Source organism: Hordeum vulgare, chromosome 5H (assembly GCF_904849725.1).
Source record: "Hordeum vulgare subsp. vulgare chromosome 5H, MorexV3_pseudomolecules_assembly, whole genome shotgun sequence".
Lineage (NCBI taxonomy): Eukaryota > Viridiplantae > Streptophyta > Magnoliopsida > Poales > Poaceae > Hordeum > Hordeum vulgare.
In genome coordinates, this window is record NC_058522.1 from 445,381,939 (window position 1) to 445,400,191 (window position 18,253).

Sequence of the window (18,253 nt, forward strand, 5' to 3'; positions counted from 1 at the left end):
ACTGTGGAGGCGGCATCGGGGATTGAATATAGTGGAGGACGAGTTCACCGACTTACATACCTCACATATTTGACATGATAAACATTTGAACAAAAAATATTATTTTAATATGTATTCTATGTGGTATATATTTGTTGTTACGAGATTCGTATTCCAAAGTATTTCTTTGTTGTTATGGTTTTGCATGGAAAGTTTGTCAAAGATTTTCGTGATGAAACCAAATAAGCAAGATATTTTGGAACTGAATGAATGTTAATCGCGTCAATGCGGGGATTTTAGATTTTTTAACATAGTATAATCATAAATACTCACATACACTTACACTTATAATCGCATCACGTATACCCTACCTATATGAACACCTCCAAAATGCTAAGCTCACACGACATCTTGCAATTGATGAAATCATCACAGGGGTCTTGTAGTGAACAAAAAACCACAACGAGAATCATCGGAAAGACATAAATAAATCTGAAAAAATAGAATGCAAACACCAACAACAAGTCTAGAGCTTAAACCATTTGGTTCCTCACAATGAATCTAACCATCTGATATGAACGTTTCTACTATGTTGCACTGCAGATTTTTTTTTTCAGAACGAAAATAGTGTTTACTAATGTATATAAGAGCACCACAACGGTCACACAAAAGAAAACACAATTGTCTTATGTGTACATGTTGCATCGGTGTTGTCTTTATCATCATGACGCCAACCAATATTGATTAATTCTTTTTTACACAATCTATGGCTAGTCGGGTGTGCTAGCTAGCCGGATAAGGGCAAGTAATAATAAGCTGTAAGGTTTAAAATACTATATTTTTGCTGAGTTGGATGAGAGAGAAAAGGAGAGAGAAGGGAAGCGGGCTCTTCATGAAGAGCTAGCTCTGGCACGTGCTCCTAGATACTTTATGAGAATGAAAGGTAGGACATATGTAATAAAAGTAGTACTCTTTTATACTCCCTCCTTTCCGATTTATAGGACTCATCTCAAAAAAATTAGATTTCCATTATATTAGGCTCATTTTCAGTCTAAGTGAGTTGAAGTGCTTTGAGTCTCACGCCATATTTAATCCATAGAGTTTAGAGGAAGGAGATGAGTGGCTATGCATGCATCGTTTTTTACATCCACCATGCAGGTCCAATGAAAGGAAGGATGCTACATTTATTGCCTTGGAAATTGCATATGTGAGAAATATTTCATTGGCTAGTTTAAACTAGTGTCATCCACTCACAATTCACCTTCATAGATGAGATTTCAGATTTGAACCCTATAAACAGAAAAGGAGGGAGTAGCTAACTATTGTACAAACTAGCTATAAGAGCATGGTTAATAGTACAGCCAGCTGCTGGCTATATGATGTTGACACGTCATCTATAGCCAAGCTTATAGCCCACAAGTACAATAGGTAGATGTAAATAAGTGATACTTTATTGATAGAAGGTCCACCATCCTCTCTCACAAAGTGTCTAGGAGCACGTGTTACAGCCGGCTGTTAGTTTGTAGCCCGCTTCTCTTCTCTCTCCTCTTCTCTCTCTTCCAACTCATCACAAATATATTATTTTAAGTCTTACAGCCCGCCTACGTCATCCTATTGTACTTGCTCTAAGATGGGATATAAGACTGCTTATAGCCAGCAGTTAGCTATACTATTAATCATGCTCTAATAGAAGCGCCCTTGTGTTTTTACTCCTTTTTAGAAGGAGACATGGTCACTTTAAGCACGTACTATAAAGCAGCACGCAAATGAACACATTTTCTCCACAAATTCTGGATGTTGACATGCCCAGCTTGTCAACGTGTATCCAGGTGCGTGCCCATATGCACCCACATAAAAAGAAGTAGGAGTACCCTAAATAATAGTAGTATGCATATGTACGTAGGCTCGAAACTAATAGTCCATAAAACAACATGATGTACAACGAAATAATCAAAAACTAAAAGATGGGGCACTTCTTTTTCATGGATACACTAAAAGAAAATCTTAAATTTTATTTTCTGACTCATTTTCCTAAAAGGCTGAAGAACACGTCTTAAAGTTGGCCAACGGTTATGAAGTCATCCTTATGAAAATTTAAAATTATATATAGGTTCATTAGGAAATCGATGTTGTCTTCCTCCTCCACTCTGAACCTCCACGTCACCATCGGAGTCAATGAAATATTGCCAATGCAATGGCCTGAAAATTGCGGGCGGAGCCCAAATATGTCGGGAAAAGCAATGTAAAAAATAGACGTCGTCATGAAGAATGACACAGAGGGTTGGACGACCACCTCAAATCCGACCATACAGATCCAATGAGACCTAAACTCACAAGATCCCTGTCCACGCCAAAGTTGGTCAAACAACGCCGATTGATGGAGCCAGAGGATCAAGACACGAAGTGTCACAGTCGACAATGTTGGAACATGTGTTACTACTTGGATAACACGAAGACACAATCATATCCACCACTTCAGAAGAGTAGCAACCAGACAATCGCCCGTTCTTTGGCAGTGCACGGAGAAGGTGGACTAAAAGTTGAGGAAACCTTATTCTCGATCCGGACAATGACGCCATCGCAACCGCAACGCCGTCATGAGGGAATGGAATGAGCGGGAGTGGTTGTCTAGAGTTTCTTGACAGGACGTGACTTGAAATCGGGTCCTTATAGAAAATAAGAAAATGAAAGAAATTTTTTATTGTGAATACCAAAATTTCTGAAGTGCGTCTTCTAGTAAGGTATTCTACATGGTTGTTAAAAGAAATTTCTGATTATTAATAGTACCAGTAAGGTATTGGACACTCCATATTTCAATTTGACATTATTCTTAGTATATTTTCTTTGTTTATCGTGATTTGGTCAACTTTAGACTATTATATATATGCGTTATGGATTGTCAGAACATCTACAACTTATTTTTAGGGTGTTATTTTTCTATTGTGACCTAATGCGCTAGGTGGCCATCTGCTTCAAACTCATATGTACTGAAAGCAGCGATCAATGTAATGTAGTGTTTGTTTCTGCACAAGTGGGCTGGACCTTGCAGATTTGGCCCGGCCTACAGCCACCCGTTCTGACATTTTTATCATGGGCCATCCGCTGCGCAGCATGGCCCCGACTTTCAACCCGAAATCATTATTAAGAAGTATTTATTTCAAAGATCACTTCCATTTTTTTAGTTAGGACAAGTAAAGCACTGTATGTACACTATTTGTCATAATCTGAGAAAAAAATTATATATAGGTCCGTATTTTCAAAACGTTTTATCTTTTAGATCGTGGGTCCGAATCTCGAACCATTTTTACTGTTGGGTTTTCTCGCATCGAGATCTTCAAAATTAGATCCCATTTTGATAGGTTTGGACGAACTTTTTTCATAAAAAAAAACCAGACGAAAATCGTGCCTCTCGCGGTAGAAAAAAATAAAAAACACGTTTTTTCTGATTTCGAGAGGCACGTCCGTGCCTCTCGTGAAGGCAAAACCATGCCTTTCACGAAAGCAAACACATGCCTCTCGCGGGAAAATAAACAGAAAACACATTTGTTTTCCATTTCTAAGAGGCACCATCGTCCCTTTCGTCGAAGCAAAACCGTGTCTCTCACAAAAAATAAAAAACATGTTATTTTCTCGTTCGAGAGGCACGGCCGTGCCTCTCGTGAACGAAAAACCGTGTCTCTCACAAAAAAACGCGTTTTTTTTGTTTTCGAGACGCACAACCGTGCCTCTTGCGAATGCAAAACGGTACATATTTGAAAAGCAAAACCGTGCCTCTCGTGAAAAAATAGAAAATAAGTCTTTTTGTGCAAAAAAATAGAAAAAATCATCAAAAATCTAAGAAAGACCGATGAAAAGCCAAACACCAAAAAAAAACAATCTAAAAAGCTAAAAACGCGTGCGGAAAAATAAAAAAAATCAAAGAAAACGCACAAAGCGCGATACGTGACGACGGCGAAGAACACGTCAAGTGACAACGCATGGGAGTGATCGTCGGGAGCCTCCCGAAGAAGTGCTCGCTAACTAGTTGCACCCTTTTCAACCTACAATTGCCCTAGGATTTGTTTGTCCTCCTCCTAGCTCTCAAAAAGAAAAGTGTGTTCTCCTCCTACGTGAAAAAAAAACTCACGCCCTCAGCTATAGTCCAATAATGCAAGCCATACTGTCCTCGTATCTGCAACCTATCCGAGGTAGATCATCTGACATCAATTAGAAAGGAAAAGGTCACAGCCCATGTGGCAGTTCTTCATGTACTCCCACGGTCGGATTTATTAAGCCCCCTTTTATTTTAAGCTAACATTTTTCATTGATTTAATTAGTCCTTTTGCTTTTATTTGCTTTGCATATTAGGTTTGACCTAAATAGGAATTTATAAAATTGATCAAGTTTATAAAAAAATATCTAAACTTTCATAAGAAATACATATTATATGGAAATATATTGAATGACTATTCTAATGGTAATGTGGATGTTTTCTATAAATTGGTCAAAGTTTATGAAGTTTGATCCGAGACAAAGCTAATATGCAAGGGTAAATAAAAAACAGAGGGAGTAGTGAAAGTAAACTATATGTCACAGAAACTATATCATTTCAAGCCTCTTCCAAATACAACTCCAATAACATGTTTTTTGTAGCATATGCTTTACATTTTGTTAGTCAACTAGATGAATTTTTTTTAATCCAAATTACAAGTAGGCCGAATAAACCTAAACAAAAAATAGTAGACTCTGACAAAGAATCTTCACTAGCGCAGCCGTGCAACCCGCTTAGACACTAGCGGTGGAGGAATTCAGGATGTCCAATTTTTTTTATCTTTTTAAAAAGGATGGCCCCTAACCTCTCCTTCTGGTAGATGCATGCAGCCCACAGGATGCCCAATTTTTATGATGAAACAATGCCTTCCTGGGCCTGGTTGGCCATTGCTCGATTAGTTTTGCTTCTGGTGTGGCGGGCGCTTGCCAAACATGGACTACCATGCCCAAGTTCATCACACTGTCCATCGATGCACATGCAATGCCTGCATTGCATAGGTACATGCTCGTCACCATCCACCCATTGCCGTCCTCTTGATTCCGATTCATTCAGCTCGAATCCATCGGGACAATGGACGCATCACCCACCAGCTGCTCTTCCAGATGAAAGGGGCGTCGGAATCGGATGGACACAACGTGTCAAGGCATGAGCTGAATCCGGAGCATGCCCTGCTCCCTCCTTCGAGTGGTAGGCGGCGAGTACTGCTGCAACCTATCCATCCAGCGACTCTTCAAGAAGCGCGCCCCCACCACACCCACCAAATCCAAATGCACTCGTGGGCCCGGGGTACAATAATTGAGCCTTTTTATCCTCGCTGGATGATTGGGGATCTTCAGGAGAGGACGCAAATAATGCGGCCCATGCGCGAAGCCTCTAGCTAGGACTACGTTTGACGGTATGTATGTACCACGTCAGGATGCGTGGCGTCGAAAGGAATTACTGGACATGCTGCACCTGCGTGAATCGTCATTCTAGACACGTTGAACTTTCGCCCAAATGATAACTGCTTCGATGGACTCAAGTGAGCATGGCATTGAGCAGCTTGGCAGGAAGCCAGGAATGCAGAATCACAGATAACGTCCAGGTTCTGTCGCACGATTGGCATACACCCGGTGTGAGCTTTTTTGCTTACAGTACAGCGATTTTTTGTAAAAAAAAAAACCCTAGGCGAGTCAATTTATCCGAAAGGACCACATGTGAATAAAATTAACAGAAAAGACCCCACCCACCGTGGCCGCAGACGCGTCAGGCGACGCGTGTCATCTGTCGCCACCAGACGAGGCGGCTAGGGCCTGCCGCCACGGCGCGAGGCGGCCGGCCGGTGTGCACGCCAGCCTGCACAGCTGATCGTTGGGTGTGCACGCCAGGGCGCCAGGGGTGCCGGCACGCCAGTGTGTTGTATGTGCATGTGCATGTTGGGTGAGAACAAGACATGCACGGTGCACAAGCACACTCGTCTCCTCCTCCTCTTCTTTTATTACTCGCCGGCGCAGTGCCTGTGCATGCTGCGGAATCTACTGGCCGGCCGCCTCCTGCCGTGGCGGCAGGTCCTAGGCGCTTCGCCTGATGGCGGCAGGTGACACGCGTTGTCTAGCGCGCCTGCTGCCACGGTGGGTGGGGGTCTTTTGTGCTAATTTCATTCGCAGGTAGTCCTTTTCAACAAATTGATTCGGCTAAGGGTCTTTTTGGACAAAAAATTCCAGTACAGCTTGTTGAAATGCTGGATGGCTAAATTTCACCCTTTTTACAAGATTAACCGGATCTCATCCCGTCTAAGAAAAAAAATCAGGATCTAACTTTTTTATCTATCGTGAGAGGTCTTGACGGTAGGCCAAAACATCCTACCGTCAGGGATCTTAGAGGTAGGGCAACAACGAGAGACGGACGACAGGTGACGGCCATCACGTGCTGCTTCCATGGAAAAAGGCCTATCGCCGTGAAGTCTGGCGGCGGGGTACCTATACCTACCGCCAGGGATCCTGACGGTAGGGTCCTCGGATGGATAAGATTGGATGGTGGGGTCTTTGCTCCCCCACACCCACATATTCAGCCCTCACCTCTCCCTCGAGCTCAACTCCTCCCCCTTCTCCCTTCCTCGCACAAAGGCCTCTCAAATCTCTCTCATTTGCTTGAGATTTATCCGTTGGATTCGGAACAATCCAAGGTACCTCTCTCACTTCCCCTCATTTTGATTGGTTGAAATCATCTATTTTAAGTGCATTTGCTCATTTTATTGCAACCCTAGTTCATCATTTTTTTTAGTCAAATGAATAAATATGATGCATTTAGGGTTATGTTTGTGATTTCTCTATGTATCATATGCCTAGCATCGTTAGGGCGCCTAGATTTAGTGCTAGGGTTAGTGGTCATGTTAGTGGTTAGTGTTAGGCTTAAGAAAATAAACAAGTCTATGATGACCTTAATAGTAAGTCCTCGAAATGTAGGATGGCACCGTTCATTTAACTTGAGGTTTCTGCTGAGGCGACGGCGAAGCGTGAACCCATAGTTATCGAGGGAAGGATGGCCCCTTGGGTCGAAGTCGTTGATGCATTGAATGTGGCGTCGAGAGCCTTTTCAAAGTACCATTTCTGTAAGGACTCTTCGAAAAATTTAATCAAAAATAAGGAGAGGCAAATGACCAAGGTCAAGAAGGCAGAAACATATGTAGGCGTGAACTTGCAAGGCAAATTGCATTGTGTACAAAAAGGGAAGAATATGTTCAGATTGACGTGGAAAATCATGGCCGGCTCATTGATTGGTTAGTGTGGCAACCATTTTCTCTTGTACCGAAGCAGGATTCTCATGGGCATAGGTCAAAGAAAGAAATGATGTTATTTGTTGCAACCCAGGACCGTACAACAAATAGAATGGGTGTTCATTAGCATGAGGCAATGTAAACTTTGTCATTTGAACTATAATGACACGTACCCCTTCGCTTACCCTGTTGTCATTTGAACTATAATGACACGTACCCCTTCGCTTATCGTGTTGTCATTTGAACTATTATGACTTGTACCCTTATCATTTGAACTCCTCAAGAACTTGGTGTTATATGTCATGTTAAGTAACTTGATGTTCTATATGTCATTTAAGTTGTGTTTTGTTGTATGTCATTTGAAGTAATCTTTGAAACCGTAATATTCATGTAGGATGGACATTACAGAAACGAGTCTACACGTAGAATATGAGAAGTGTGTAGAGGCACGACGTCATTGTATGACGACGCATCTTGAAGCATGGATAAAGAGTTGCGAGGAGGAAAATGCAACTATGATGGATTTCAAAAAGTATCACTTTTGCAAAGGCAAGAAGAAACTTATAAAAGAAAAGGAGAAGATAATTCATGACCTGTAGGAGAAGGAAGATACCTGTAGACCCGCTTTGGCAATGGAGATAGGGTTCTCTATCAGCAAATAAGAATTCCAGGAGCTGGACTTGACAAGTCCCGGACAGGTCATTGGATGGGCAATCAAACAAGCTGTGTCGGAGAATCCGAACCAACGTGATCGATGGGACTGGTTTTGGATCGTAAAAGATGTGATGATCCATTGGTCGGGATCCGCCGAGTTTGTGCTCGAGCCTAATCGTGAGCGTGATGAACCAATTGAACATATTAAACATATTAGAGATTGGTTACCAGTGTAGAACAAGATTGTAATGACTTGTACCCATATGATTTGAACTCCTCAATGTAATGAACTATGTCAAAATTATTTGATTCCTTGAATGTACATTCTTTGATTGTTTAGTTACAAGGCTGGTTGTTTTGTGGTTAAAATAAAATTAAAAGTGCAAAAAAAACAAAGTGAAAACCCCTACCGTTAGGGCCCTTGGCGGTAGGGTCCCTAACCCAACAATAGAATATTTGAAAATTCCTGTTAGAGAACAAAAACTAGCCGGGCAAGAAATCTCGAGACCTTACCGCGAGGGCCCTTGGCGGTACGGTGCCTAACCCTAGCGTAGATAAATCGTCATTTGTGGTCACATCACCGACACCCAGAAATCCCGAGACCTTATTGCCAAACCCTCTCGCAGTAGGTTTTTATACCCTACCGTAATGTAAACATGAATTTGAGATGCCACAAAGCTTCAACTAAATCTGGGACCCTGGCGCCGGTGATGAGCACATGGCTACCTTGGATACGACCAAAAATATTTCGTATTTGCATATTTATGAGGTGATTTCTTATAATAATTATGCAATAATTTATTTATGTTATCCGGAACAAAACTACTTCACCTATTTTTATTCCATGCCTAAATGCAGAATTATAGAACGCTTGCACGAACCACGTGTGAAGATAAAGGAAGATGAAATGATTAGGTGTTGTTCAAGAAGTCCTCTCACATCAAAGGAAATGATTATGTGTTGTTCAAGAAGTTCTCTCAAGTCATTTTTAGTCCTTTTAGTCCAAGAGAAGATAAAGTCCAAGTCTCTCACGTTCTCGACACAGATTCGGACTGCACATACATACGTGTCTCAAAACGTCAACAACATTTTCATTCGGACTCCGAATTGGGTGATTCTTTTTTTTGTTGGAAAGTAGATTTTGTGTACATTCCAGCCCAATTGGAATCACCTTAAAATCGTTCGGAGCATGGAGATATTGACGAAATAATCTGACATTGTATGAGAATCCGAGTCAACCTACAAGTCCAAAGGTATTGCATCACCTCCACTTGGGCCCATAGGCCTTGTATGACCTAGGTTTAGTTTTAGGCTGCCTTGGGATATCCTCCCACCTCCTTGGCCGCCACCCCTTGCTCCTATATAAGTAGATCAACCTAGTAGCTTTTTTCTTGAGATTTGTTTAGTTAAAAGTTAGCCATTGCAACTTGGTGTACTTCATTTGTGTCTGACCATACCAAGACCACTTTTGGATCCCCACCCTTATCAGTACTTCATATATATTCGCAATATTCATATTGCTTTTATCATATTCTTGCTTTTTCTTTGATTGCTTGCAGGAGGAGACCTTCGTGGTCGGGTTGACCGTGCTCTGGCGTTGTCAATAACCTCTTGGAATTGGTTTAGCGATTGCTAAGGTTCAACGTCATGCATGTTTGTAGTCGGATCGTCAAAGTCATCTCCACCAAATCGATAGTTACCATCTCATCGAAAGATCGGGACACCCTTGACTCTATCAAGTGGTATCAGTTTTCAGGTTGCTCGGTGAGAATTTCCAGTTATCCCTAGATTATATTTATTTTTCTTACCTATTACCCAAGACAAAGCCACAAAAAAGAGTTAGATCTATTCATACTCTGTCCAAGCCAGTCTGAGCCTTTGCACTTTTCTTTTTAGTGATTGCGTAGTTGAATTATCGGTTGCATCGTTGTGTCAAGTTGTTGATCTTAGTGTCTGGTTCCTTTAGAGTTTCGAGTTCTATTCACATTAATCACATCGTCGCTGCATCATCATCCCTTCGGTTGTCACCCACCACCATCCATCAATATTCACCACGTGCTCCATTTGTTCATTATCATTATCATACTTGAGGTCGTTCGCATCTATGCTTGATCCAGTGCGCATCTTATTTAGTTGTTGGAGAGAAGATAAAAAAAGTAAGATAAAAAAAGAAAAGAAAAAAAGTAAAAAAAGAGAGGAAAAAAGAGAGAATGGAAAAAAACAAATTTCACATCTATCTAGACTCAGTCCCGTATCAGAATTCGGATTGGAACCTCTTTTGTGTAGTGTTGAGTAAAACACGTGTATATTCGTCATACGAAGTCCATTTTGGCTCCACGAGTACTCAAATTCGAGCTATCGACGAGCCGCATAAAATAGTTCATCAAGATAGGTCATTCTTATCACCTCCAAATCGGCTTCTAAATAGGACTTTTTGCCCTCCGAAGGTCGCGAACACAGTTTGTCAATATTTTCCACGTTCGTTTCTGAATTTTTTGACTCCTCATACGAAACCGGAATTGAGTGATTCTTTTTTCATTGACAAGCTTGGTTCAGTGGAAATATTGAGAAGAAATATCAGAAATTTGACATAATATTTTTCGAACGAAAGTTGGAGAGAGTGTTTTGGTATATCATGCTTACCGGTCATTGATCATCATTATTTTTACTGCCATTGTGATCTTCACTTATATCTTGCTATTTAGAGCTACTTCATATCATCCGTTGCTCATACTTGTGGTATGACATGACTGCTTTCTTGTTCTAGGCTCGAGTCTCTAGTACGATCTAGCCTAGGACTAACAAAGTACCGTCTTTGAGTGTTTATTCAACATTGCATCTCTGAATTGATTATGGCCAATCTTTTGCTACCATATATTAAGCCTTCCTAGCTACACATATTTCTACATTGTGTATACATACGTTTACCTGGTAATCGCTTTACTCAATCTTTGGAAATATTGACACTGTCGGTTGTCGGTCACCACCTACTGCATTATAAGAATTTGTAAGACATTGATATTTGCTTTATTGTGAGCGTTTTACCACCACATCCAAGTAGTTCATAGGAACAATATTTTTGGATTTTTGTTTCTTGTTTATACTAGTCATGACAGGATCCAGGGTTGTCAGTTCATAGGCTTCTTCGATCATGGGAGATGTGCCACCATAACAACTATTACGAGAGGTGCAGAGAGATAGAAATGCACATCATCAGGTCAATCATTCTATACCATCATTTAATGGCTATTTTAGACTTGCTTCATATATTGAATGGTAGTTTGAAATAAATGATATATTTTCTTCCCGTAATTTTGTTGAACATAAGAAAGTTAAGGCCGCGGTTAGTTCTTTCACTCGTTATGCTTCAGTTTGGTGGAGCGGATATTGTCGGTTACACCCTCATTATATACCTACTACTTGGGATGATTTGAAACTTGCCATGAGACACACATTCGTTCCTTCTTATTATACTCGTGACATGATTAAAAAGTTACAACATTTAAAACAAGGTAGTGACACCGTAACAAAATATTATGATGATTTACAAACGACCCTGTTGCATTCCTTATTAGAAGAAAGTGAAGAAGATTTTATGGATAGATTCTGGGGAGGATTAAACCATGATATTCAGGAGATACTAAATCATGAAAAGTGTTATCCTATGGATCGTTTGTCTTGTCTTTCTTGCACTTTGAGCCCTTTCAGAAATCCGTTCATTTTACTACCTCACCCCCTTTTAATAGTATTGGCTTTCCTATGGACTCAAATGTGTTTTCTCACAAAATAGAAAATAAAGAGTCTTCTAGCTCGAAGCTTGAGCCAATATTATTCCATTCTTGCATCAAGGGGCATCTCCACATAAACCTTTAGCCATAACATCTTTTGAACTTTTTCGAAATATACTTGGAAAACATATTAGTCCAATGATGCATATGTTGTGATCAATTATCAAAACCACCCTAGGGAGCAATTGTGCTCTCAGGCATTCATGACCAAACATGACAAGCACTTCAACCTCACCCATTGTTGGATGGCCATCAATGGGGATGAGAAATTCAAGGCAGAATATACTGCCATCAAGGCGCGTGGAGCGAAGGAAGCCATCGAGGAGCATGGTGAGGGAGAGAAGCCATGACCACGGGGAAATACCAACTCCAAGAAAGAGGACAAGCATGATGCGGCGTCAATTGCCTTGCATGCCACTTTGGAGCGCATGATGACCAAAGAGGATACATGGGAGGAGAAGCGTCAGCAAGACAAAGAAGAGAAAATGGGGTTGTCATGGAGATCCAAAGGAGGAGGCTTGAGATCGATGCGGAGAAGCAAGCGAAGAAGCTTGAGATGGAGACGAAGAAGCAAAGGAAGATGCTCGAGATCGATGCCACCAATGCCAAGACCAAGGCAAAAAGTGGTGCTTGATAGAATGATGATGGGGCTGAAGATCATAATGGTGGACTTGAGCACGTTGTCCCCGAGGAAGAGGCCTTGGTTTCTGAAGATGTAGGCCGACATGCTCAAGTTCTATGATGAGTGAGAATGGCGGAGAGCGCCATGCTTTTGTGTATGCCAACAAGTGTGTCGGCATGACTACGAACGAGATGGCGTGGTTGAACTCCCACCCCTTTTTTGTGTGCTTCCATGGGTGTCGATCGCCGGCAAGTGCATCAACATGAACTGTGTGGTGATTTTTTTGAAGTCTGGCATGTATGACGGACGCTGCATGGTGCCGATATGAACTACAGGCGATGGCAAGGCCGCTGGCATGATCTATGGGTCTTCATGTTGGACGCACGGTCAAGGCTACTTTTTCATCTGAATAATACCATCCAATGTCTAGTAAAAGCATTTACAACGACCCCTCATATCCGTTTCAAATGTTCAGGCTGGTCGTTTCATCACTGACCTGTCACAAAAATATTGTTTCAGTCGGGCGCCTCAAATGGGCCTCAAATGCTCGGTTTGATTGGCACACCTCATATCCTACCCGAATATGGGGCGTGTATGAGGGTGCCCGGGCATGCCCGCGTTGAGCCCACATCCGCTCGCACGACCAAACCATAGCCACATCACTCAATTCCCCTCCACTCTCATCCATCATCCAAGCTCACCTCTCACGATCTCCAAACTTCTCCGACATGGCGGGCAGTGGATCTGACTCCGATCAGTCCGGATCCGTCAACTGGGGTCTCATCCCATGCGGGTTGGAGGACACAATGGCGGTCCGCATTGCACTACGCCTTTCTCACGAGAACAGCGCCCGACTGACGGTAGGATCTCTCCGGCGCGACTCCATAGCATCGGCTCAACGATCACTCGGGTTCTCTAGGGCTGGATTATCACGGTCCGGACGACCGGAAAATCTCTCCTTCCCCATCATACGTACGACATACTATTAGTCTCACCGTGAACAGGCTAGCAGTCGTGGGAAGGAAAGCATAAGGACTGCCAAGGGCTGTATCACGAAGGAAATGGCGGCGGCGGATGCGGCGACGCAAAGGAGGAAGCCATCCATTCCCGCATTTTGAAGAAATGACACTTGAGGGACACGCGCGCCCTCGCCCGAGAGTAGAATCGGGCGGTCCGTGAAATGGCAGGACTTCCACCGAAGGAGGAGAAGCAGATCGATGACAACGAGGACAACTCCGGTGACGAGCAGATCCGGCTCGATCCCTACTGTGTCTTCACCGGTGCTTCCGTGAGAAGGACGGCAAGGGCTCCGGAAAGGGCAAGGGCAGTCATGGATGATCTCCATCATAGCCAAACATACCAAATTTTGGTAGTCCGATGGCATGTTAGTAGTAATGGATTAGTCGAGCGATATGTGTAATGCATCTGCGCAATAGTTGTATGAGTTTGTATGGATTTGAGATATGATATTTAAGGTGTCCGATTGTGAGAAGGGAAATTTGAGGCTTGGCCGTTCAATGTCCGCGGACGCGTTCGCTCGCTTTCGAGAGGTCGGATTTGCAAAGTCCGGCACTAGATGCTCTTAGTACATGGTTTGCATAAGGACTAGTTCACACAACCTTTTTTAATCCCCAAAGATTGGTTCATAATTTCAGATAGTCTCGCAATTACCAGCCGGAAGTTAATGTCCACGCGAAAGCATTCACTCATGAAGAACCGGTTTGGATCCATGGGCTAGAGCTAGTTTAAGCTAGTTGAGGGTCAAATAGCCCTAAGGATGGCCATAGTGGGGGTATCATAGCTAGTAACATAGTCTTGGGACTAACAAACATGATGATGTGGCAAGTAATTAAAGAAGAGAGAGAGGGTTATAGTAACATAGGTAGATACGGTATCATGTTAAATGCTATGCTACTATGTGTCATGCATGTCAATAAATGAGAACACCTATGCTACTAGTTTATGATACTATGCACTATGAAGGTAGTATCATACAATAGTAACATATGCATGATACTACTATATGTTACTTCCCACTATAAGCAGCCTAAAATATCCAAACATAAGGATTAGTTTGAGCTAGATTGCAACTAACCCATCAAAAAAACTATTCATGTGAAGAGGTGCTAATCGGAGCTAGTTGTGGTAGGGCCCATAAAAATACTTTTCTCCCAAGCCTCCAGCTGCACCGGATCCTATCCACCCCTATCCACTCGTCTGCCCCAGTCCCTCCGCCCTCTGCCCCCCGTTCCCACCCCGTCGCCCCCGTCCGGCTTCATCCCGTCGCCCCTGTCCGCCCTGGCACCCCATGCACGCCCTCCACCGGCCGCCGCATCGATCACCCCTCCCGTTCCCATCCCGCCGCCCCCGTCGCCCACTCTGCTTCGCATCTCGCCGTCCTCGTCTCCCCACTCGTTCCCATCCCTTCGTCCACACCCCCTCATCTGAGGCGCACCCTCTGCCGGCCGCCGCATCGATCGCCCCTCCCTTTCCCATCCCGCCGCCCCCGTCGCCCTCCTCCAGTTCCTATCCCGTCACCCCCGTCGGCCCCTTCCCTTGCCATCTTGCCGCCCTATTAGCCCTCCTCCCCGACGCGCCCTCCGCCGGCCGCCGCACTGGTCACCCCCACTCTATGATGGACGGAGACGGCTTCGACGTGTGGGGTTTGCAGCCGTCAGCAAGCGCTCCCGCTACCCAGGCCGGTCTCGACCTCAACTCGCAAGCGCCAGCATCGGAGGGGTTCCCGGGGCTTGGGCCCTACGTAGCTTTCCTCGAGATCAACAACAACGAGCTCCTCCTTGGGCGCGTGAGGGGCTCCGAGCTCCCTCCCTAACGCCCACCGCATGCCGGAGCAGGAGGCGGATGGGCGAACCGTCGCTGCCCTTCGTCCGACAACTGAACTTCAACGGTAGTCAGTCGCATAGGAGTAAAGATGATTTGTTTATGTTATTTGTGAGCGGTGAGGCCACACAAGAGCCGGTCATACCAAATCCAACTGAAAAGAGAGTTTAAAGAAGCTAAATAATTAAAAAAAATGCATTTATTGTCAAATTAATCATGTCATCCAAACATCATCAAAAGCTAAATTTAGCTTAGGGTTAGGCAGTTAGAAACTAACTCTAACCTTTACTCTAAGTTTAGAGTACCCAAAAGGGTCGAAGACATGCACCTATGCAAGCGAAAGCGTTGTTTAATGAATTTACGAAGCAACATAGTACTCCTACTGTTATTCAAACAGTTTAAAACAAACATTGGCAGATGCAGACATCACCTCAGTTGGCGCCGATTCTGCCTTGCTGCCGCCCGCAAATTCTAGCCAACTACTACAACCATACCGGCAGCGGCAGCAGGAGCAGCCATCAACTTCGACGCCGAACAATAATGCACACCTAATTACGGCCGGATAGCAACAGTGGCAGGGGCAATAATGGTGGCGTGGACGACAGCGACATCAGGTGGGGGCAGGGGGGTCACCGGGGGACGCGGCGGCGGCAGCAGCAGCAGCCCACACGATGTCCTTGAGCGCCGGCCGGAGTTCGTCGCTGCAGAACGACCGGTACTCCATCGTGTCGCCGCCGTCTTTCTTGACGTCGACCACGAGCACGGACGGCGCCACGCTGAAGAACTCCGCCGCCACCCCGAGCCGCCCCTTGCGCCCGCGCTCGGCGCCCTCCAGCCGCACCCCGCGCGCCCCACTCTTCGTCACGCGCATTGCACCGCCGGTCGCCAGGCCCTCCAGCCGCGAGATCACGCCGCTCGCCGGCTCCCGCGTCGCGAACCGCATGACGCCGCCCCTCGTCCCACGCCCCGTCGAAGGTTCCTGGTCGAACAGCGGCGAGAGATCGAAGCCCGCGGAGAGGGAGATCAGGTGGAAAGCGTTCAGCGCCTCCGGAGGCTCGTCCTTGTCCTCGCCGTTGCCGCGCGCGGCCGCTGATGACACGGGCTCCAAGAGGGGGCTCGGAATGGACGACGTCTTCTTGAACCACGGTGACTCGACGAGGCTGGCGATCGTGATGCGGCTACTCGGGTTGGGGTCGAGAAGCCTGCCGATCAACTTCCGGGCGTCCTTGGAGACCCACGACGGGCAGAGGAAGCCGCCGCGCTGCATCTTGCGGTACATGGACATGAGGTTCTCGTCCTGGAACGGCAGGGCGCCGACGAGAAGCACGTAGAGGATGACACCGCAGGACCAGATGTCCGCCTTGGCGCCGTCGTAGCCGTTCCCGCCGAGCACCTCGGGGGCCACGTATGCCGGCGTGCCGCACGCGGTGTGGAGCAGCCCGTCGGGGCGTGCATGGCCGGCGAGCGCGCTGAGCCCGAAATCGGCGACCTTGAGGTTGCCGGCCTCGTCGAGGAGCAGGTTCTCGGGCTTGAGGTCGCGGTGGTACACGCCCCGGCCGTGGCAGAAGTCGACCGCGGAGATGAGCTGGCGGAAGTACCGCCTCGCGACGTCCTCCCGGAGGCGGCCGGCGCGGGAGATCCGGGCGAAGAGCTCGCCGCCGCGGACGAGCTCGAGGGCCAGGTAGATCTTGGTGCGCGTGGCAAGCACCTCGTGCAGCTCGACGATGTTGGGGTGGGACACCATCTTCATCACCGCGATCTCCCGCTTGATCTGCTCCACCATCCCGGCGCGCTCCACCTTGTCCTTGGCCACCACCTTAACCGCCACCCCGCGGCCCGTGCGCAGGTCCCGCGCCGCGTGCACCCGGCCGAAGTTGCCGTGCCCCAGCACCCGCCCCAGCTCGTACTTCCCCTGCAGCACGTTCGTCTTGCCCTCCGCAGCGTCCTCCATTGCCGCCCCCCTCCTCCCTGCGTGCGCGAGCCTCGAGCCCCGCACTGAACCGGCCGGCGACTGTCGACGCAGGATCTACCCGTCCTCGACGTGCTTGCGGTGGCAATTGCGGCCGCCGCGCAGGCTATGCTTGCCGGCGAGGTCAGTGCGCGTGCTTCTCCACATTGCTCCGCATTCCCAAAGGCAGCGAGGGGTAGAGGAGATGATGGTACACGAAAACCTCTCGTCGACGGCGTTGGTTACCGGCGGTGTGAGACACGAAAAGGCTTTCCCGTGGAGCAGGAGGTGGAGGCCGCCGCTGGATAAATATCGCGGCGCTTGCGGATCTGGGAAGCGCATCGAGCCGTTGAGCTGGATCGGACGGCGGAGAGCGGGAAGTACCTGGATGGCTGTGACGCAACCAACGGCATCGGGAAGGAGGAGGACGCGAGAGTGATGGGCGCGGACGGAAACCGTATGCGGTGAGAGGGAAACGGGGGACGGTTTTCGTGGACGGTATTGTGTTGGGTTCGGATGACGACGAGGGCCATGCGCGGGGCCCACTGTTCAGGGCGGTGGAGGCGTTGTGGATCTGGTGGTCCGGCATGGGAGCGGGCCGGAGTTATTGCTGGGCCATGTCATGATCTATTGTTAGCGGATCGAACTCGTGGCTCTCTTTTGTCTTTCGAAATTGAACTCCATCTTCTTTGTCTAAAAGAAAAAAAAACCTATACATGAAGCAACTAACCGCGATTGCTATGTATCAACCGCTGCAATCCCAATCACTAAGATCTCCCGTTACAACGCTATGTACTGTCTCCAATAGAAAGGAATGCATGTGTTTCACGGCACAAGAGCGCTAGTTCTACCATTTTGCTAAACAATATTGATCACGAGGCATATCTTTGGATCATCGCAGAAGCAAAGAAATTAGGGATTATTATTTCATGCGGGTAATCATTTATGCCGTGTAAGAGTGTGACTCCTGTTACAAACACTCTTCTCATTTCAATTAATAGATAAGGCAAAAAAAATGTTTTCGTTTCAAACAAGATATTACTGAGCCAAAACATTTATCCTCCGTTCGGAAATACTTTCCTTGAAATGAATATATCTAGATTTATTTTAGTTATGGATACATCAATTTTATTCA

At 45.9% G+C, this 18,253-nt stretch overlaps 1 protein-coding gene across 1 annotated transcript; it reads right to left on the minus strand.

Annotated features, from left to right (window-relative positions):
• Positions 1–15,499: 15,499 nt before the first annotated feature.
• LOC123398144 (putative CBL-interacting protein kinase 27) lies at positions 15,500–17,776 on the minus strand. The gene has a single exon (XM_045092650.1). The coding sequence runs from the start codon at positions 17,119–17,121 to the stop codon at positions 15,781–15,783; it is 1,341 nt and encodes a 446-aa protein (XP_044948585.1). The 5' UTR covers positions 17,122–17,776; the 3' UTR covers positions 15,500–15,780.
• Between the last annotated feature and the right edge of the window lie 477 nt (positions 17,777–18,253).

Bases quoted from the DNA above. Each gene is read 5' to 3' on its own strand.
- LOC123398144 (XM_045092650.1), bottom strand. From the start codon at position 17,121: ATGGAGGACGCTGCGGAGGGCAAGACGAACGTGCTGCAGGGGAAGTAC.